Source organism: Pleurodeles waltl, chromosome 4_2, assembly GCF_031143425.1.
Source record: "Pleurodeles waltl isolate 20211129_DDA chromosome 4_2, aPleWal1.hap1.20221129, whole genome shotgun sequence".
NCBI classification, from domain to species: domain Eukaryota; kingdom Metazoa; phylum Chordata; class Amphibia; order Caudata; family Salamandridae; genus Pleurodeles; species Pleurodeles waltl.
Window position 1 is genome coordinate 736,426,183 of NC_090443.1, and position 22,792 is coordinate 736,448,974.

Consider the following 22,792-nt stretch of genomic DNA (forward strand, 5'->3'; position numbering starts at 1 on the left):
TTTTAAAAAACCTAGAGCTAGCTGAAAGCAGAATAAATATTATACATAAATTATAGTAACCGATGTGAGTGAAACTGAAAGTCGAGCCTTGTGGACCAGCAATTAATAGACTATATAAGAACAAGCGAATCCCAAACTGGTTAAGTAATCTCAAGAAAGATAATTTCACGACTGGGTGTGGCAGTAGAAATAACAGCTAGATTACTTACTGTATCAGAACTGGAAACACCTTGTTTCTTCGGTGACTCATTCTGAGTCCAAAGCCCTCAGTTATGTGGAAATTTAGATGACAAGTTAGAACTCTGAATGTAACTTACACCAGTTTGATCTGAATTTGATATTTGCAAGAGGAGCTAATCAAGACCACGTGCCCAGCTTCTGGAGGGGAGGGAGGGAGAGTTAAATGCAAAACATACAGGGGTCTGAGGGTTACAACAAGAAGCACCTGAATCACAGCGTGAGCAGTGGAAGGACAGCTCTCTGACAGTGATCAGTTTTACGAATAGTAAATGTACTGTTGCATAGTATTGCAACCTTTTTATAGAACAGTCCTACCCCTCGGGGAGGCCTCAGGCACGATTGGTTAGTGGCATTAACTCATCTTCCTTTTTTTGGGTGGGCTTTAAGGAATGTTGGTTGAGGTGTCAACTCTGGGTGAGGTGGATTGGCTCTGGCTTTGGATTGGATTTGGCTTTGGAGGTGTCAACTCTGGGTGGATTGGCTTTGTTCATGATGCTCGGAAATGTACTCCAGAATGGTGCAGTGACATGAGGCAGTGTCTAGTGTGTGTTCCAGTATGCCAAAGGAGTAAGAGGGTTACATTCACTTGCTCTCAGTACAACCAAGTAGGTTGTTACTGACTGTGATTGTTGAAGTCTTTGTCTACCTTTTCGAATTCTGTATGTTGTTGATTCTTATTCTCTTTGGTAGTTTGTTCTAGCACTTCCACGTCTGAAGAGAGAAAGAGCTACCACCTAATCACTCGTCTATCTTTTTAAGAAACATGAAGTGGTGCCATATTGGATCAGAGTTTTTTTTTTTTTTAATGTACAGTTAGATTCTTGACTGTAGGAAGATAGCTGCTGCTTCGTGCATCATACAGTGTTTAATGCCGAGTGTTGTATAAGAGAATCTTATCATGACCCGAAGCCAATGCGGAGCTTTATGTGCAGGGGTAATGTAGTCTCGCCTACTCAAGTTTAGGATTGTCTAGCCACTGCATTCGTAATCATTTGTAGCTTACCTAATTGTGTTTTTGATTGTCAGACATAGAGGCCATACGCATTGCCAAGGTGTGATGACACTAGTTGCTGTTGATGCCTGGATCCTGTGTCTTAGGCTTAGCTAAGAGAAGATGTGTTATAATATTTTCACTGTGCCTAAAGGCATCTCTGTTGGCTTTGTAACTCAGCCTTCGAGTGGAGTTAATGGCCGTGCTGAGATTTGTCACCTCCTGTGGTTGGTGACTTTCCAAATCCAGATGGACACACAGATAAAGGGTGATAGTTCAGCCATCTGTGGCAAATGAGAATTTCTGTTTTTGCAGAGTTAACTTCAAGGTTATTAATTAGTATTCATTGTTCTGTTGATAGAGTCACCTGGGGCAGAAGTCATTCATTTCAGTTGTTACACAATTTTTAAGATGATGTGAATATCGTCAGCAGTGAGCTTGAGTGACTTGCTAAAGTGGAGATAGGTATGTATTGTACAGGAGTGGGTCAGTTGTTCATAATTGTGGAACACCTGCCTGGTTGAGTAATTTCCGATATTGGGTCTTGGAGACAGTCTGAAGGTGCTGGTTATGAGGGCTAGTCAGCAGATGAGGAGGAAGACAGATGAGAAGGCAAAAGAAGAGCTGCAGATAGGTAGACATTCACATTCTGGAACTGAAAATTCCCTTTTGGTAGACATAAACAGATTAGTAATCTTGTGATCAAGACACTAGGGGACGCAGATGGAAGAACAGAATTCTAGATCTGCTTGATTATCGAAAACAGCTCCCAAGGTGATTCAAAGCCTCCACAGTCTGACATTGACAGATTGGGGCCCTTCAACTGCTTCGGTTGCTTCTTATAACCTGAGAATTTAGCTTTGTGATCAACCAAAGAGCAGCATCATGGTCTTAAATGAGGTTTGTTCACAATGGCGCATACGTTTGTACAACTCATCTGTAACATTTGAGTATCATGGAGCTGAGTGTGTGGTTTACATGGGCACATATAAATACTGAGGGAGCAGCATATTCCCTGATGGCAAAAAGCACCACTGCAAGACAGCAGCAAGCAAATCCATCAGGAGAAATCTTATTAACATAATAAAGATAAATAGAAGGGCTTATCTGAAAGGTCAGAAGAAACGTTTCCAAAAGTATTCTCCAAGCCACAACAGTTTGGTGTTTCTTTTAACAGTGAACAGTAATGATGATACCTGTAGACGAGATGAAAAGATAACACACCTAGCTGAATTTGATGGGTGGAGAACAGAATCAGGACTGCAGTCTATAACCAGATCAAGGTTATTACCAAATGTTTCTGTCTGGAACAGTTAGCTGACGAAGGTTTGCAGGTCATTCACAGTCTTTAGGAGTGTTTTAGGTGAATTGTTCCAGTGCAGGTTCCATCTCCTACACCTTGTCTTTCGGAATAGTTGTCCAGATCAAAGAAATAAAAAAGATCTGCTTGAAGAATAAGCAGTATGTAAAGGAGATAACCGTGGACAGCAGAGCCAGGCAAAACAGCAACAGAAATTAGTTTGACATTGGGAGATACCGAGAGAAATTCAAGGCACATGCTAACGCTGATTGACATGTAATTGACTTACGCCATCAATACCATAGATTTATCATATCCTAAAATTCCAATCTGTGCTGGGCAACAAAAGATGGAGCATAGGGGTGGAAGTAGATTTTAACCATCATTCACTAGTAAAGAGTGATTCAAGGCCTATGAGAGAAACGAGAATTAGTCATGTATATTACAGCAGATCTGTGGTAATCCAGGCAAAATTATGTAAAACGTGCACATGATATTTTCTCTTGACTGTAATATTTTTTTAATCATGTTTTCAAACTTTTTATAGCAATTTTTTTTTTTTTTTTTAATTTCAGTGGTCGATCGGGATTAGAAGTAAAGCTATTGGATACACCCATTAACTCAGACAGTATTGAAAATCCTGACTTAGCAGCAAGTCAGAGTGATCCCAGCTCCTCAGACTCTGATAGTGATGGTATTGCTGCCCCTGACCAGGAATTTGTTTCAGCAGTTGTCTCCAGAAAGCAAGCTGGTACAACCAAGCTAGAACAACAATTCAGTGGCATCACCATAAAACATAAGAGACCCGCTCAGAAAGTGAACACTGGAGCAAATGACATAGAAAAGAAGGTGCTGAAAGCTGCAGAACAACTGGAAAAATGCAGTCTAGAAGAACAAGACCAAGGAAACTCTGAGCAAGTGTGGAAAAGCAATGTAGAGCGCGCTAACCAATCAAATTGTGAACAAATGAGCAAATGCAATGTTGAGGAACAGAAGAACAACAACTCTAAACAAGTGAGCAATAGTATACTAGATGAACAAGCAAAAATACATCGTTCTAGTTCTGAACAGGGACCCACCTCTGTTGCTACAGTTGATCAATCACCAAGGCAGTCAGTGATTAAAAACACCCCTGATGATAATTGTTTAGGTTCTGAAGTAACATCGCAAGGAGTTAGCAAAAGAGGTGCTGAGCAACTTAGAAGACTACTTGATAAATCTAAGCAGCATCTCAAACCAGCGTTACCTCTGCTTGTTGATCCTGTTGCTGCTAAACAAACCATGTTAGCAATGCTGTTGCAAACTCTAATGGAGTGGAAGACCGATGAAACATTGACATTTCTATACGGCACCAACTGTACTACTCCAGAACCTCCTATTGTCATCGAGAGCGAAACCGAGGAGCTTGACGAGGATGATTTGGACCTAGATGCAGCTAATCTTGCCCACTCAGAAGAGCTTTCCCATAACGTGTGCCAGATCAGTTTAGATGAATCTTTACCCTTCAAGAATTCAGAAACTGCAGTTAAGCAGCTGCCCAGCTATGAAAAACTGAAAGAAGAAACTGCACTCCTAGACCTTCGCGTTCGAGAGTACTTGAAAGGAAAATATATTTTGCCAGAAGAAGTAGACCATCCAAAAGGAGAAAAGGTTGATTTGCTGCCTGAAAATGAAGTAAGTATCAGTTGAAAATCAAACCTGTTGTTAAAATACTTTTGGAGTCCTTTACCATAGATGTAATGCATTAAGTATAATCTATCTAGTTATCATGACTTTGCATACCGTACGTGGAAATCCCAGGATCATTTAGGTAGCTTCTAACAAAACACATTTGCATGCTTCTGCACACCAGCAGCACCCTTTAGTATAACTCAAATTCTGCTGTACCTGATAGCCGTTTGTTACTGTACGTGGCGCACGGCAAATCTGTCTGTTAGAGTCTCATCACTTAAAGCAGTGGAAGTAGATTTTGTCTTCTTCCTTTGTGTTCTTTGCTGAAGTGCATAGACTTAGTTTTAAGCTTTGCATATTGCCATTGTTCTATTTAGGTGTATGGGATTTCTTTTTTATAGTGCTCATCTGTATTCTGAAGTAGGTACAATGGAAAATTAAAGGTTTACCCCTACTTTGGGGGTTAAGAAAATGAGGCAGTGCAGGGAATGTCTTGCAGGGGGATCTGGGTTCAAAAGTAAGAGTGGGTATTGTATGAAGCCATGTCACTGGTTGTGCTACATATAAACCCTATACTGAGCTGAACCACCTACATGGGAGCTCTTCCTCTTTGACGGTGGTCAAGCAGTTGCCGCACACATGGCTGACTCAAATAGGTTTGTGGCTTCATAGCTACACAGTAGTCAAGTTAATCCTTCATCATGTGGTCAAATGGTGCTGCAGAGCTTCTGGGATCAGGTTAGTGTCTCTTATACACAGCATATGTTTCCTGTAAATCACTAGAGGGAGAGAGGGAAAAGGAGAGTTACTTCGTTTCCCCCACAGAATAAGTCTGACATAAGAGAGGTAACTTCAATTCAAAGAAAGGGGCCACTCTATCTGTAGGGCAGAGTTCCTGTTTTTTAACAGACTTTCACATAGTTCTGTGTTGCATGCCTCATCATGCGGTCCTCACCCGATATGGTCTTACGGGACTAAGTGGGCTCAACCCCTCTTATGAGTGGAGCACTTTGTTGTTTCCTGCAGATTCAGTCGAGGGGGACCACAAGAAGGGAAAATAATATGCCTAAGGTTGCTCATTTCTAAAGTCTTAATTTTAATCTGACATGCATCATTGACACCAATAAAAACAGGGCCTGGGCGTCTATAACATAACATAACATGTGTATTTGTAAAGCGCACGTTCACCCAAAGGCATCTTGGCGCTGAATAACAGATGTTTATTGTCTATGGAGAGCTGGCGGCAGGAAAGCCATTAAGCTCTCCATAGATTTCACAAACCAGCAACGTTAGGCATTTTTAATTTCCCGTCCTCTAGTCAATTTGCCTAAATCCACAGATAATGACAAAGTGCTCCCCCACAGGAGAGGTTGAGCCCACCTGGTACCGTATAAACGTACCGGGTGAAGAAGACTCGATGATGAAGCATGACACATAGAAATATGTGGGTGAGAGTCCGTTAAACAGGAGTCCTGCCTCCAAATAGCGAGGCCCCTTTCTTTGCATTGAGGTTACCTGTCTTGTGATATTTGCATATGTTTCTGGAGTAGTTTTGTAGTATTGTTGTTGAAGATGCTTACTGAGCACTCAGTCAGAGGTCCCCATGAGGTATAGTCATTGAGTTTCCCCATGAGAGAGCTTGTTGAACCTAGCCAGAATTATCTGCTCAACCATTTAGTGCTAGCTTGTCTGTCTTTATTCTATTTTCAATAATTGTGATGTCAGCACACATCTGGGATCTTGTTTTAAGTTACTGCTTTTTCTGTATCATTGATAACTTCACTCATCGTCTTATAGACTCTATGAATTATCTTGAAGCTAAATTATTTTTTGTGGATGTGAAGAGAAGTCTCATTAATATGTTTAAAATCTCTACCTTTTGTTATCATGTAAGAATACATGTGCCTCACTGTGCCTGATTACAAAATTCACTGAGAAATGGTAATCCTGCTTACTGTTCTAGTTCACCCACTGCAAACCTGGCAGTATTCTGAACTAAGCAACATTGTTCCTATCACCTAAACCAGTGGCTCTCATTTCCTGTGGGTTGTGCCGCTATCATCATTGAATTCCACATATCTCCAACATTTAACTTCATTCAGAATGCAATCAGTAATAGTGAACATCAGCCTACTTGTTTGTTAGAGACACTAATAATTATTAGTCAGTGTAATCATCTGATTCAGAACCTCTCTCACCTGGGACCTGCCTTACATTTCCTTATTTTATACATCTGCCTCTCCTTACCTCCCTGCCTCAATTCATCTTGACTATATATACTGGCCAACTTTTTTTTCATGTTTGGGTGTCCTGAATTGTCTTCCTCTTCTATCCACTCCCCTTTTCTTTCTCAACTTCAAAGCATCCTTTATCATGAATGTACCAAACCATGGAGGACATCAGATAATGCACCTCTGAAACTGAGTGTTAGTTATATGTAGACAGTACTCATTCAGTTCAGAAATGTTCCCAGAATAGTATTACATTTGCATCCTCAAACAATATGACCTCAGTATGAAATTCAGGTTTGACTGCATTTGAAGTATAAATGTTCTGAAAAGTTATGAAGTGTCTAATCAAGAAAACAGTGATTATGACACACCTTCTGTTCTCATCCACAATGGAAAGCAGAGCTACTTGTGTATCAAAGTTATGGCACTACAAGACTGTTATGAATCTGCAGGATATCTGCTGTGGCTGGCCAGTCCTATTTCCTGGAAAAAAGCAATATTAATCTCATGTTGCCATTGCCTGTCAAGTATTTCTGCTAGAGTTGATACCCTATTGCTTTACTGAATCAGTACAGAATCTTTTAAACCTTCTTCTAACACATGGGTCTCTAACAAGTTGCTCAGGAGCTACTGTTAGCTCGCAGTACCCATGAAGTAGGTCTCCAAAGTGAAACTCATCCCAGTACATCTTTTAGAGGATTTATGCACATTAAAGAAGACAGCACTGATTTTTGAAGACCCTTAAAGTGGCTTTCACCCAAACTAATGGAAGGGCCCCATAGTAACGTGCAAACACACAATGTGTTGGTCCACGGGCTTACAACATGACCATATGTATCCACTCTTAATCTAGCAAAGTCACAAGGAGATTGGACATGTTTCAGGCCCCAAAGAATGTCACACTGTGTGAACAATGGGCCTAGAAAGGTTAATGCTAATAGTAGCCACAACAGGAGCCAGGGTGGAGTCACATGATTGTGTGCCATCTATGGGGCTTAAACTCTCATGCTTATCATGGAGAAGGGTGACAATGTCCTCTTCAGGGTTTGCGGGACGTATAGGCTCTTGATCCTCATTTTGTGTCACCACCTGCTTCCTGTCAAAGTATAGCTTAGCCTGTTTGTGCTGCACTTTCCCCATGCTGTCCTACTAAGGTTTCCATGTAACGCTGGGAGCCAGTCAGGACCTACTGCAGTCAGACAGCACTCTCCAGATACTGCACTTTTCGTTCAGCAGAGGACATAAAATGCCCTTCCTACTTATGAGGTAGCAGACAGACTGGTGAGTGAGGAATAGGGAGGCGTTGTTGTAACCCCTAAGTCCAGTATGGCCGATGGGGTCAAGGAGGAAAAGAGGATCCATGAGGGGGAGATGTGCCACCGGAGGCAATGATGATCCCGGAATTCAAGAGTGGCCTTGACATAAACTACCAGGGACTACTCCCCTAAATCCCCACCCCTTCAGCACCATGTACATATTCTGGGTCTACAGATAAGTCATTAACAAATTAGGAGATTTCAAGGACTGGAAGGAGATGGGTTAGGCCACCATTCTATGTGGGCAGCAGCTCAGCTGTCAATGGCGCATAGCCCTGTTCCAACCCTCTAGCAGAGAACAAAGACGGGTAGGGCTCTGGGCGAGGAGAGCAGCCAGCAAAGTGCTACTGGGTGCAGCTAGCTACCTGCCCGACAGCGATGAGAGGCCCCAGCTAGGTCGCCACCGAAAACTGCTTTCCTACCTTTAGCCAACCAGGCAGGAGTCAACACTGGGGCCACTAACAGCAGCATGGGTCTCCGCATGGCCAACCATAACTCGAGACACTGGCATACAGGAACTCACTGACTGGTTCCGCCACTGGGCCTAGCCTCCTCTGTGGTCGGTTCAGCGTCCGTCTCTGCTCCTCCTGGTGGACTCGGCCACCAGTATTTATCAGAGACCCTGACAGGTCCTGAGTTTCCACAGGGCTGCACCCAAGCCAAGCTGCACCCAAGCGGGAATTAGGCCGCAGCTGCTCCCAGCTGACAGGGAAAGCCATCTTTCACCACAGGCCCAAAACCTACTGCATCCATGCTCCACAGGTGCACCTCACGGAATGAGGCAGTACCAAACAAACTTCTACCAGGTGCGCTGTCTGCAGAGAAGCCCTTTGCTGGCTTGTGTGGGCCGAGATGCACCTACTTAGTCAGTGGGCCAGCAGACTGCACCACTTAGGTGGCCATCATCTTTGCCAGCTATTGCGTGCCTGACCGAAAGGTACGTTGACGCTCTTGTGCTTTCTCTGGTGTTTTGAGAGTGCCAGGAAGGCGCAGAGTTCTGCTTGGACTTCTTGAGCTTCTTTTTTGAGTTGCCCAATGACTTAGACCTTGATGTTGGTCTCCCTCAGGAATGACGCTATAGGCCTTAGAGTCTTGTTCCGACCCCACGTATCAAAGGCATACCTGATAGGGATACAGTCCCTACAAACTTTAAACCCTGTAGTCTTAGGGGGTTACATTGCCCTTGCACACTGGGTTATTTTTGGTATTGAGAGAACATGGTCTCAAAAGAGACATGAGGGGAGCTCAGAATTCCTGTCTGGATCACTGTCTGGTGGCGGGGAAAGAAAGGAACTGATGTTGGTGCACATGGTTGGCTCTGCACGCCTCTTTTGGAGAGGAGCGATGTTGGCTCTGACCCGCATTACGCCACCAGCCGGGCGCATAGGTACAGGCGAAAAGTTTTTGGATACATCCTAATTCCTGGGGATTATTCACAAGATGGGGAATCTGCAGTTAATGGTATCCATGAGAAGTTATTTTTATGCTTCAAAGTCTCTCCATATGGAATGTTTGCTTCTGTTTCTTGGGAGGTGAGAGGGCTGCATAAACAGATACATACTGTGAGTTTACAGTACATACAACTATGTAATGTATTCTCTTTGACAAATATACATGCCAAAAAGAACTGTATTCATTTTTCTGGAGTTCATGGTCAATGAGTTATTAGCATTATTTCTACTCTGGTAGTTTTGGTACAGATGTGGCACTGATAGCATGACACCTGTCCTTATTGGTAATATACGTTTTTTAAAGAATAAGAATACAGCAACACATGTTGTCTTGCTTTGCAGGTACACGTGTGATTAATCTGGTCAAGTTTTGTAGATCAGTTTTAAAAGTATTTGTATGACCCATCATATCTCACTGAGCAGAGGTATTTTCAAAGTTTTGATCATTTGCTGCACACTGAATTCAGATCCAGGGTGAGAGAGTGAAATTTACTACACAAGGGCATTTTGGGTTGATTGGATTAAGGGAATTCATAATTCAGATGAGGGCTTGTAAAAGAGTTTAATAGGGGGCTTCAGTTCACTTATGTTTTTAAAAAAGCTCTGCACCTCATGAACTAACATACTACGACACAGGGTACACTCTTGCAGTGATGACATGCTTGTATGTGCTGGCGCGCCATCTGTGCCCCAGAAAGGAGTATTTACTCTCCTGTTCCAGGTTCAACAACCACCAGCGTGCAGGTGAGACACCATTACAATTCTCACCTATATAGGTTGACTGGATCTTTGGACTTGGTGAAGGTGGTAGTAGTCAGAAACATTCAATTACAAATCAGTAGCATTATATCATAAGCAATACTACACACCATAAACAATTTAACTCTAAAACAAACTCCAAACGGAATAAAGTTTCAAAGCTTTATTACAATCCCAAAGCCAATGTCGCATTAATGGTGCGCACAACTAAATTATAAACCTAAATAAAAACCATAGGTTGACCGAAACGTCTGAAATGATTCAAACTACTAAACATCAATACTGTTAGACACTCTGAATGAATAATATATATTAGCAACAGAAAAATATGCACATTATTATTAGAATTCAAAGCAGATGATAGTGATGTCAGTAAATCATCAAAATACAGTTCTAACAATCAGTTTCAGAGCTAGGCCATTCCTAACACTAACCAGAATTGTGAACCTCATATGTGGGAACGGACTAACACATGCGGGGAAAAGCAAAAATAAAAGAAGGCAAAAATAATTTGGAAAACATCTAACTAAAATAACTCACTACAAAAACACGCTGGTATAAGCTACTAACTAAAAAAGGGAAACAAGAATCCACATTTAGTTATACCTCCCCTCATGGGACAGCATACATCATTGATTATTTTAGACAGTGCGTCACCATCTTCTGGCGTCAGTTGACAGCGGCATGAGGACAGTGCAGAACACAAGCTGCACATAGGACAGATCAGTAGTTAATTAGTTGGCCTTATTAGTACTGAACCACATAACAGAATAGGGCAGTTACGACTATGATGAGAAAACTCATCAGGAAACTTAGAGAAGCAGAGTGTGGGAGAGCAGACTAAAGCAGACATTAACTGAATCTGATAAGGTGTAGAAGGGAAACTGACATCAAGCAGCTTCTAAGAGGGACTGACTTCTATTCCAAAGTTCTTCACTAATTAAAATAACCAAAGTCCATTTGATTGGTCCTCCTGGTGGGCACATATTGAGCATTAGTTATAACATTCAATCATTGCAGATGGCACCACCAAATTCTGCTAATGTTCAGAATAGTTTTCAGCCAATGTGTGTTGTCATCTTCCTCCAGTTACAGGTTTCTCCCAAAATATGACATTTTTTAATAATCTGCAACTAACAGTTCTTTTCACACAATCCACAAAAAAGCTAAACTAATATTCTTTCACGGGATCACAGTAGCTTCCTGCTCCATTCCACAGCCAGAACAAATATTGTTACATTATTGCATCTGAAACTTCTCTTCTCCTGGAATACAACAGAACATTCAACATTACATTTACAGCCTAGAGAAAGAACTCAGGTTTGAGGGGATAGTGTGACCAAATAAAAACTTTTCATGACTGCTTGCAAAATGAATCTTAAGGCCTAGTCAAGTTAAGAAACCTAAATGGACAGAAACATATTTAATACATTAATAAAACCTATTATACACCCACAAATTCAAATCAAATATGCAAAGCACATTATTTTTATTGAAGCATTATTCATGTTATTTCAAAGCAATTTTAAACGTGTATTTATCTTTCTAAACACATAATTAATTATGATCAATGTAAGCGTTTTTAATTCATATTCAGTTAATACTCATGATACATTTTATTTACACTGTTTTTACTTGAAAACAATACTTTCATGTTAATGTTTAATAATAATTCACTGAAAAATAAATGCATAATGTTTTCTTATTAAATGTGGTGTCAGAATACGAAAGGTAGGCACAGTGTCCACATTTTAAAAAATATTGCACGTTTTCATTTCTACGTTGTTTTTCTCTGTTTAGCTTTTAAAATTTCAGATTTATTAGCTGCCATAAGCAACTTCTTTGCCACTAATTTATTAAATAATACTTGATCTCTCTCAATCCCTCCTCTGACAGCAATCTATGCCGTCACAAAATAATTATTCACATTTATAATGAGCAAGTCCAAACCTGTGAGTTTGATAATGCATTGATCTAGGTTTGCGATAATTGTCAATTATTTTCTTTGGCTGATAACACCTGTTTCTCATATTTTCCAAATCCCTTTCTTCCCTCCTCTGTTTAGTCCTTGATTTTTGTTTTCTCCTGAAATTGTAAGCTTTGTAAAATTCAAGTGCAAAAATTATGCACAGCGTCACAATCAATACAGGTATTAGGATCACCTTCACAAAAACATTTCTCAAGGTACCAAACCAAAATCCTACCTTAGAAAGTCCTTCAGTGTCTCCCAAACATGTGTCTCTTTTAATTAATTTATGTAATTTTTCAGACTTCTCAGATTAAATAAATATCTCTTTATTTCCTTGCTGTTATTAGGAATGTACGTGCAACAGTGTTGCAATTTCAAAACTCTGCAGACTCTGCCCTCTTCACTGAAATAATTTCTAACGCAAGCCGATTCTGAAGAATCATAGACCTTGCAGCAACCATGTCCATGTACATCTTATCTACAATCGTTGATAACTACCTTATGTTTGTCAGTCAAAATCATTCCACTGATAGAATAATTGCTCCAAATATAAATCCTGTCATCTCTGAACCACTTGCTCCTCTTTTAAATATCATTTTGTGTCTCTCAGTCCCTTCAGGATTGTCAATGTTGTCCACTTGGTACATTTTTGAGAAAATCACTGCCAAATAGCATGCACCATACCAACCTTTCAGCAATTTGCAATAAGGGTTCTTACCACAGATGTAATAAACACCATGTACAGCAGGGTCTTGTATATTTAGCATAAAGTCCCATACCCTCTCGAACAGGAACACATGTCTGCATTCACTCATTCCTACAAACTTATTGTCAGCTTTTGATTGTGACCTATATATACACACAAAGCTTTCCTACATTTTGCCAATCTAAAACTCTAAAGCTAAGCGTCCTTGAGTGTCCGGTGTGTTGTGAAATGTTTTCTTCTTGCTAACTATCCACTTTTCTTTCCTTTCTTTCATTGCTTTTCTTCTATCATCTACCTGATTAATGGAATTTTTGTAATGAAACATTTTAATTGGCATAGCAAGTCTCTTCCTAACAGACTCACAGGACCTGAATTGCAAACTACAAATCTGTGTTGACTTTCAAAGGTACCTATCTTAACTGGAATGGGCTCTGTAATGGGATTTACCAAGTGCTGGTTTGCTGCTCCTTCGACTTGAACTGTTCTTCTTGAAAGGGGAATATCTGGGACTTCTGCAGATCGGACAGTGGAACCTATTGCTCCTGTGCAAACCAAGAATGAAACATCATGACCCATAACACTAGCATTCACAGAAGGACCATGCTGATCATCCTCCAATGAGGCAGCCAACACGCATTCTTCATCTGAACTCTCACTCAGCCATTCTTAATTCATTTCATCATCATTGAAATCAATCCGTGGGTATTGCGTGACATATTCACGTTTGCATTTGTTCTTTGGTTCCCATTCTGCTGAGGAACCATAACCTGTTGCTGTGCCATCGGAACTTGTGGTATCTGTATTTGCTGTGAGGCAAGAATTAGCTGTTGGGGAAATTGTACTTGTTGCTGGGGAAATTGCATTTGGCTCCGCTCCGTTACGGACTTTCTTGCTTTGATTTCAGGGTCTTTGGACTCTCTGATTTTGAAATTGACTGTTGTCAACCAGCTGTGCAATACCACCACCTTGCACCAAATTACTTACATTATTAAGGGGACACTTCTGTCTCCAATGTCCGACGTTGCTGCACCCATGACAAGGCATCATTTCTTCATGTTCTGAACATCAGCCACATTCGCATTTGAATCTACTCTAATTCCACGACCTCTACCTCTGAACTGAGGCACCATATTGCCTTGCTGCTGTGCCCCCTGCATTCCTGTTACCTGAGAAGACTTAATTTGCATCACCATTGCCTTTTCAATTAACCTTTTCTTGTTCATATCAGTCTTATCACTACAGTATTTTGCATACTGCACCACTTCATCAATCAGCTTTCCTTGCCGACAAATCAAATGCTTCTTAATCATATTGCTAACTTCAGGCTTCAATCCTTGAACAAAGTTAAACTCAAAATGAATCGTGTCTCTCGGCTTAATAATTTCTGTGCTACTGTATTGTCTGAATGCTTTCAGCAGTCTCTCATAATAAGCATGAACAGACTCCTTTGCCTCCTGAAATGCCCTGCCAATCCTCTTGCAATCAATATCTTTAGGGGAAACCCTAGTTTTCAGAAACTCAATCACTTTGTAATAATTTTTCATCACCTCTCCAGACTGAGCAACTGTTACTGGATCTCTTGCGGCTCACGCATTCGCCAATCAACACTCCTCCTACACTCAACCCACAAATCTGCTGGACCCACAATTGCAAATAAAGTGTTCAGATCTTCCACAAACACTTCGCAAACTTGACAAACCTTTTGTAGGTACCACTTCACTGACTGGAGAGTCATTTGTAAATGATAATAATATGTCACGGCTATTCCAAAGGACGTGAACAAAATTCCCTCCCGGAATTTCTTTAATTGGCATCATTTGTACAGCTCCTTCAGCCTACTGTACATTACTTGAAGATTTATTCAGCTTTTTCTTCTGTTCTCTTTGCCCATCTGCCTACCTGTTTATCTAATGCTCCCCTTGTTTGAATGCTTTTAATTAATTCCTTAATGTGAATCTTCATTCCAAATAATCTCATGTTTGCAATCTCTCTCTAAACAAATTCTGATCTGTAACTCTTCAACTGTTTAGATTTGTCTATTTTGACTTATTATTTATCAGTCAAATTAGTTAATTTCTCATATTCATGTCCTGCATGAATAGTAACATCCTTGCACATGAAGTACAATTCATTTTCATTTTAAGAGTCTAATCTGTTTAATTCAAGTGTTCCCTCAATCATTTTATTTAATTTCAATTTTAATCTGGCCATGTTCAATGTCCTTTCTCTCTCAGGCGTATTTCCTAAGACTCTCCTCAAACTGTCTAACCAGTCAATCAATTGTTGGGCTGTCAAATCTTATAAGCTAATGTTATTATCTTTATTTCGGGGCACAAACTGCGGTACATTGCATGGGGCTCTTGTTGCCTGCTCTTGAGTCATCACAGATGATCCCATTGAGCATGGGGGACATGTCACATCAACTAGTGGACCAACTCCATTATGTGTCTGGTTTAAACTGAAAGGATTCATACAGGTCATGGCTGGCAAAGTAGTACTCAATCACTCCATTTCTGCATTAGTTCCAAAAGGTGAATTCATAGCTGATAATGGATTTGAAATCTGGGGACCATTTTCATTGTTACCCTGGGTGTACAGCGGGACTACTGGTCCTATAGTTCAAATTCGACTGACTTTGCGAGAACATGAATCCTTTACTTTGGCCAGTTAATACTGTACCAAAAGTCTGATTTGACGGATTTGGGGCAACATTCTGCGATATCATCACTGAGGAATGCATTAGCATTGTCTGTCTCTGATCCAGAATTTGTGCAGGTGTCTGTACATTAGGTGTGGACTCTGAGTTATTCCTGCATTTTGAATCTGCTGTGGCATAAGTTGAACTAGAACATTCTGAACTGTATTAACTTTTGGAATTGTCAGAGAAATCACTGGCATCTGTGCAACATCAGCAGTAGGCACATTTGGAATTACCCGAACCTGGCTTTGTGCAACTGGAGCTGTGGCAACGTTTAGGACTATATTCTGGCTTACTGATTCAACTTAATTATATGGTGGAAGATGATTCTGCAACAACTGAGTTATAAATGTATCATCCGACTCACTCTCAGCATCTGCTACCCTTTAATTTTCACCTTAATTTTGTTCTGTATCTTCCTCAGATTTCTTTCTGACTTTTGACTTGACACTTCTATCAGTTTCCTGAGACATTGCTGGAAACTATTTCACTGAGGCTTTTTTTCACTAAACCGACCAGTCCCAGCGCGGACTAAATGACGTCACACTCACTCCGTTCAGCAGCTGTGACTCACTTCAGAGCCGTCTCACACACTTTTCACGCAAAACCTAAATGCTAAATATTGTGAGCACAAAACCAAAAACCTGTCTGCTCACTACGGGTAGGACTCACACACTTCAGAAGCTGTACGGAAATTTTGACTGAGGCCTTTCACACAAACAGCTACTCTTCCGGCTGTGGCTTTCTCACAAATGCAAGTAAGATTTGAACTGCAAACCCTAATCTGATTAGTACGGATCCTCCATGTGCACTCAGGATTCACCTAATACCAACCAACAACACACACACTCAGGGGAAATACTGCTGGTGTTTTTGACAGCGCTCAATTGACCAACACTTTTCCTGCAGACAATAAATTAATTAAGTATCTCCATACACACGTACATACTCTGGAGTCTTAGGCCTCGCAGGACCCGTTACCAACAACCACGTGGGCAATTTTTTAGCACAAAGCGTGACATTGACTTGGAGAACGCAAACTCCCCACTCTCTTACTTTGAAGTATGCAAACTCCCTACTCAATTACTTTGGAGTTTGCAAACTCCCTCCTTCACCCATGCATCACAATTCACCATGATTTACCAAAGCATTGCAAGCGCAAAACCCTACTCAAAACATATATTGTACACTTGTATCACTACTCTGAGATTTCATCAACCTTCACACTACACCAAGAACAACTCACAATGTGGGAAAATTCTAACTCTACTCCTTACAAGACTTTACCATGAACGCAGCTAGCAAAACTGCTGGTGTGTCGCCGGGGCCCCAGAAAGGAGTATTTACTCTCCTGTTCCGGGTTCAACAACTACTAACGCGCAGGTGAGACACATCACAATTCTCACCTATGGAGGTCGACTGGATTTTTGGACTTGGTGAAGGAGGTTGTAGTCAAAAACATTCAATTACAAATCAATGACATTATATCATAAATAATAATAGACATCATACACAATTTAACTCTAAATCAAACTCCAAACCGAATAACGTTTTAAAGCTTTATCACACTCTCAAAATCAATGTCACATAAATGGTGTGCAAAACTAAATTAAAAACATACATGAAAACCATAGGCTGACCGAAACGTCAAAAATGATTCAACTTACTCAACATAAATACTGTTAGTCCGTCCAAAAGAACAATATAGATTAGCAACAGAATAATATGCACATTCTTATTAGAAATCAAAGCAGATGATGGTAACATCAGTAAATCATCGAAATACAGTTTAACAATCAATTTCAGAGTTGGACCATTCCTAACTCTAACCAGAATTGTGACTTGCATGTGTGGCAAAAGTAAATGAAGACAAAAATAATTTGGAAAACATCTAACTAAAATAACTCAGTACAAAAATATGTTGGTGTAAGTTACTAACTAAAAAAGGGAAACAAGAAACCACATTTAGTTATACCTCTCCTCATTAGACAGCATACAGCATTGATTCATCTAGACACAGCCTCACCATCTTCTGGTGTCAGTTGTCAGCGGCATCAGGACTGTGCAGAACATGAGCTGCACATAGGACAGATCGGCAGTTGAGAATAAGTTGGCCTTATTATTACTGAACCACATACCAGAATAGGGCAGCTAAAATTGTGACAGGAAAACTCATCAAGAAACTTAGAGAAGCAGACTGTGGGAGAGCAGACTTAAGCAGACATTAACTGACTCTAAGAAGGTTCAGAAGGGAAACTGACATCAACAGTTTCGGAGAGGGTCTGACTTCTGTTCCAAAGTTCTTCACTAATTAAAATAACCAAAGTCCATTTGATTGGTCCTCCTGGTGGGCACATATTGGGCGTTAGTTTCAGCATTCAATCATTGCAGATGGCACCACCAAGTTCTGTAACATTCGGAAAAGTTCCCAGTAAATGTGTGTGGTCCTCTTCCTCTGGTTACAGGATTCTACCAAAATATTACATTTTCTATTAATCTGCAACTAACAGTTCTTTCACACGATCCACAATACACTAACCTAATATTCTTTTACATGAGCACAGTAGCTTCCTGCTCCATTCGACATCTAGAACAAATATTGTTACATTACGGCATCTGAAACATGTCTCTTCTCCTGGAATACAATAGAACATTCAACATTACATTTGCATCCTAGAGAAATAATTCATGTTAGAGGGGACAGTGTGAACAAATAAAAATGTTCATGACTGCTTGCAAAGTGAATCTTAATGCGTAGTCATGATAAGAAACCTAAATGCACAGTAATACATTTAATAAATTAATAAAACCTATTGCACACCCATAAATTCAAATCAAATATGCAAAGGAAATTATTTTTATTGAAGCATTATTCATGTTATGTCAAAGCAATTTTAAGCTTGTATTTATGTTTCTAAACACATAATTCATTATGATCATTGTAAGTGCGTTTAATTGATATTCAGTTAATACTCATAATACATTTTATTTCTACTTGAAAATAATACTTTAATATTAACGTTTGTTAATAATTCACTCAAAAATAAATGCACAATGTGCTCTTGTTAAATGTGGTGTCAGAATACGAAAGGTAGGCACAAATGTCCACCACATTTTAAACGTGCACGCTTTCCTTTCTACGTTATTTTTCTCTGTTAAGCTTTTAAAACTGCAAATTTATTAGCTGTCATATGCTACTCCTATGCCACTAATCTATCATATAATACTTGATCCCTCTCATATGTTATCACTGAGATGTAAATTTACAGTGATTCGTATATGTTTGTGTATTTTTTACTCTTTTAATCTTTTTCTACAGCTTTTCTTTTAGAAACATATTTACTGTCAAAATGTAATAATATTTCCAAAACACATTCGAAACAGATATGCTGTACTAGCTGTAACCGATCTGATACTTACTTAGCTTCGTTCATTTAAAATTTCATAGACTGTTCAGTTTCATGTTTTTCATGGGTGAGAAATTCATTTCAATACCGGTCTGTGGCGTGTGCGCTTCTTAAGCAAAGACTCCGGTTATCAAGTACCAGCCCTTATCCCACCCTCTCTCTGAATAAAAGATCTAAAGTTGGCATGCTGGGAAAATGAACTGGGCAGTGAGTCTTTGCAGCGGCCTCCGAGACATCGACTCTGTAGAGGGCGAAACCCATATGGTCCACGCTCTCCGCCTACATATGAGGCCACTGGACTACCTCCATATCCTTCTACTTGTTCAAAGGTACCGAAGTTTTTACTTATTAATTCATGCGTTTTTCTATAGCGCGAACATTACCCGGAGGTGTCGGAGCGCTTTACAATAGAACAGTATTTATAGATATTACAGTTGTTAATGGTGATTGTTACGTATTTACAAATTATAAAAATCAAAACTAATTAGATAGTGTAAAGGATAAAACGAACAGGGACAATTTACAGAGTTAGATATTTGCAAAGTTGTAGCTAAATGTCATTAATGCTCTCGAAGGTGTCTCAGCATACGGGGCGAGCTGTATAACGAGGGAAGAGTGAGAAGGAGTGCTATTGAGAAAAATAGAAACCTCGTGCCGAGCAGCACCCATCGTGTTTACTTACAAAGAGGATCAGCTTTAAACTGAAATACCAATGACGGTTTTATTTTCCAGTTAGCGCTCGCTCCCACGCAGGAATGAGTTAGATATAATTAGTAGATAACGTTTGCCCTCCCGTCCCTTTTCTTCTCACAGGACTTCTCTTAACCCCGTGCATTCTGTGCCAGGGGCACAGTGGCGTAAGGAATCTTGAGGGGGGGGGGACCGTGCAAAGTACCTGGGCGAGCACCCCCCTGGACCCAGCCAGGGACCTGCTGCCCGTGCAGTGCACTGTGCTGAGGGAGCCCCTGGAGCTCGCCTTCCGCACCGCGAGGGCTGCGGGAACCATTGTTACCCCTATGGCAAGGGGTCACAAACAAAATCATAATTGTTGGTAGGATTTGCTACTGAAGTCTGTTCACTTGCTGAAGATCGCTGAAGCTGCTCTTTAGCTCCAAGACATCCGTTCCAGAGCCCCAGGGACAGACATCTCATGAACCAGTGGGCTAAGAGCTGTTAAGTGTCCTGTCCGAGTGACTCCCACTATGCGTGGATGTTTCAACAGACATCTGACTTGTCAGTCCCTCCCTCCGCGCGACCTGTCAGCGAACACATAATTGAGTATAACCTTCCACACATTTCTGGCAGTTTTACTCCTTACTTAAACGGTATTGAGAGTGCAGAGCCGTTATTGTGTATCATTTATTTTTAGGACTAGTGATGACACAGCTGCCCTGGCAAATGCCCCCTGGTGAGGTGTTTATTAAGTACAATTGAACTAATTAATTTGGGGTCTTATCTTGTCTGTTACGATGTCGAGAGCTCTAAACTGTAACCATAAACATCCAGTTATCTTTCCACCGAGTGTAATAAATTAGAGGAGTAAAAATATGGAAAGTAAGGGATTGCAGTGCTGTCCAGATATTTATGCCATGCCGGTAAAAATAAAGGTGGCACCACAACACGTTTTTACTGCAGCTGTACCAATGAACACATACTCAGAATCATTTTTTATGCTCCAGTGCACAAGTCAAATTCCACGTTATTATCAGTCGAGAGACACTGTTCACTAATTCACCGATTACATTTTACAATTATATTGCACAGAGAAACAACTCTTCTTCAGTGTCATTTCCCCTCATGGTACAAATGTAAGCCCCTGCATCCTGGTTAGGTGAGTTACGTTTTTCTTTTACAGAAATACACACACAAAAGAACCGTGGCATAAACCAAAAATCAAATACTAGTAGTTAACATTTTTGACTTCGGTGAGTGAGCTGGGTTGCCCTGGCCTGCATACGGTTTTTGTTGTAGCCTCCATGTTGCCTCGAGGGCTTTTGCCGTCATTCTCTCAGGGTTTCCTTCAGGCGCGTCATGGTTACCCTTGTTAAGTTTCATGGTTTTCAAGAACTGAGAATCAGGTGTTCTGATGCTTGGGAGGCTCGGTGGAAGATTTCTTTGTAGGGAACCTACTGATACAACAGCTTGCAGAGTGGTGTAAGATCACCCAAATCGACTTGATGTCTTCCCGAGCGCAGTTAGTACTTCAGTGCGCAGTGTCGCCCCTCTAACATTCACAAGATGTAGCTTCCCGTGGGGCTATATAATAGTCATAGGAACTTTCGTCCTCTCAGATCTTTCTCTTGTATCCACTAATTCCATCGGGCTCAAGTGATGGTGCCCGGCACATGGGCTGCTTGATGTCTGCTGCTACTACGTTATTACTTGCTAGAGTCAAATCAAAGGAATATATATCCTAAAACAGAAGTGGGTCAGCGACAAAGACTTCTGTTGAACTTTGGGCCAAAGGCTTCAAAGGAGTTGGTAAATTTCCAAGTCCAGTGCATACTGAAGTCACCCAGCACCAGAGCATTGTCATAGCTCAGTGTGAGCTGCCCACATATTTTAAGCTAGATGTTTGTGGAATATTCCCCTGCACTAGATGGCCAATAAGCAGTAAGCTGGAGGTTACCCAGCAGAGACTCCCTTCTGGGGTTCATATGATATGACCAGCACCTCCGTACTTAAGCCATGTGAGGCTGGTAAACAACGTCTAGTACTTTCATAGTCTGGGCAAGTGGGCTGCAGCCAGCCATCTCAAAAGGAGTGTAATTTTGCTATGCACATCAAGCATCCAACAGAGTCTAAACTAGTTGTGAGCAACAAAGGAAATATTTGGAGAGCGCTTGCCAGTAGTTTGTGCCATTGGTTTCCTGCAAAAGGTATTGTACCAGGTTTGCTGGAAGGGTAAAATGAGGCGCAGGCAGTCATATGGCGCAAACACCAGGAACTTCATTCCTATTGGGAGAAAAATCAATTTATACAGAGCCCTTCTATTGTGTCTAACACCAATGTGGTCTTGATTCAACATGAACCAGGTGTTAAACAACAATCCAACTCAACCCTTGAACCTTTTTTTTTTTTTTTTAACACTTTATTTGTAATTTTGGTACTTGGCATAATATTGACAGCACAATTAGCATTGTAGGTACACTTCAGGTGATTTTAGCAGTTATCTTCACAAACAATCAGTAGTTTAACTTTACATTCTGATCGTCAATACATAACAGTGAACATTGCAATCAGTTAAAGTAAGAATATTTATCCCATATCTGATGTACTGGAGGGGGATGTTGAGATCACATCTAGACCAGTAGTGCGTAATAGCTCTACAACCTTGACTTGACTGATGAGCTTGATAAGGGCAAAACTGGTCTTGGGTTGCTTGTGTTCAGGGAGGACTGTAGGAGGCTGGACTGGCTTGTAGTGAGTACCAAGGGGTACTTGCACCTTGCACCAGGCCCAGTTATCCCTTATTAGTGTATAGGGTGTCTAGCAGCTTAGGCTGATAGATAATGGTAGCTTAGCAAAGCAGCTCAGGCTGAACTAGGAGACGTGTGAAGCTACTACAGTACCACTTAGTGTCATATGCACAATATCATAAGAAAACACAATACACAGTTATACTAAAAATAAAGGTACTTTATTTTTATGACAATATGCCAAAGTATCTTAGAGTGTACCCTCAGTGAGAGGATAGGAAATATACACAAGATATATATACACAATAGCAAAAATATGCAGTATAGTCTTAGAAAACAGTGCAAACAATGTATAGTTACAATAGGATGCAATGGGGAAACATAGGGATAGGGGCAACACAAACCATATACTCCAGAAGTGGAATGCGAACCACGAATGGACCCCAAACCTATGTGACCTTGTAGAGGGTCGCTGGGACTATTAGAAAATAGTGAGAGTTAGAAAAATAACCCTCCCCAAGACCCTGAAAAGTGAGTGCAAAGTGCACTAAAGTTCCCCTAAGGACAAAATAGTCGTGTTAGAGGGAGAATGCAAGGAAAACACAAATCAGCAATGCAACAACGATGGATTCCT

General features: G+C 40.7%; 1 protein-coding gene across 5 annotated transcripts in view; it reads left to right on the forward strand.

Moving 5' to 3' along the window:
• The window catches only part of RPAP2 (RNA polymerase II associated protein 2), a 419,624-nt gene that overhangs the window by 131,117 nt on the left and 265,715 nt on the right, over positions 1 to 22,792 (forward strand). For all 5 annotated transcript variants that reach the window (XM_069232353.1, XM_069232357.1, XM_069232356.1 and 2 more), the window contains one exon: positions 3,107 to 4,205. In XM_069232353.1, the coding sequence (XP_069088454.1) occupies positions 3,107 to 4,205 (1,099 nt within the window). The remainder of the gene's footprint in view (positions 1 to 3,106; positions 4,206 to 22,792) is intronic.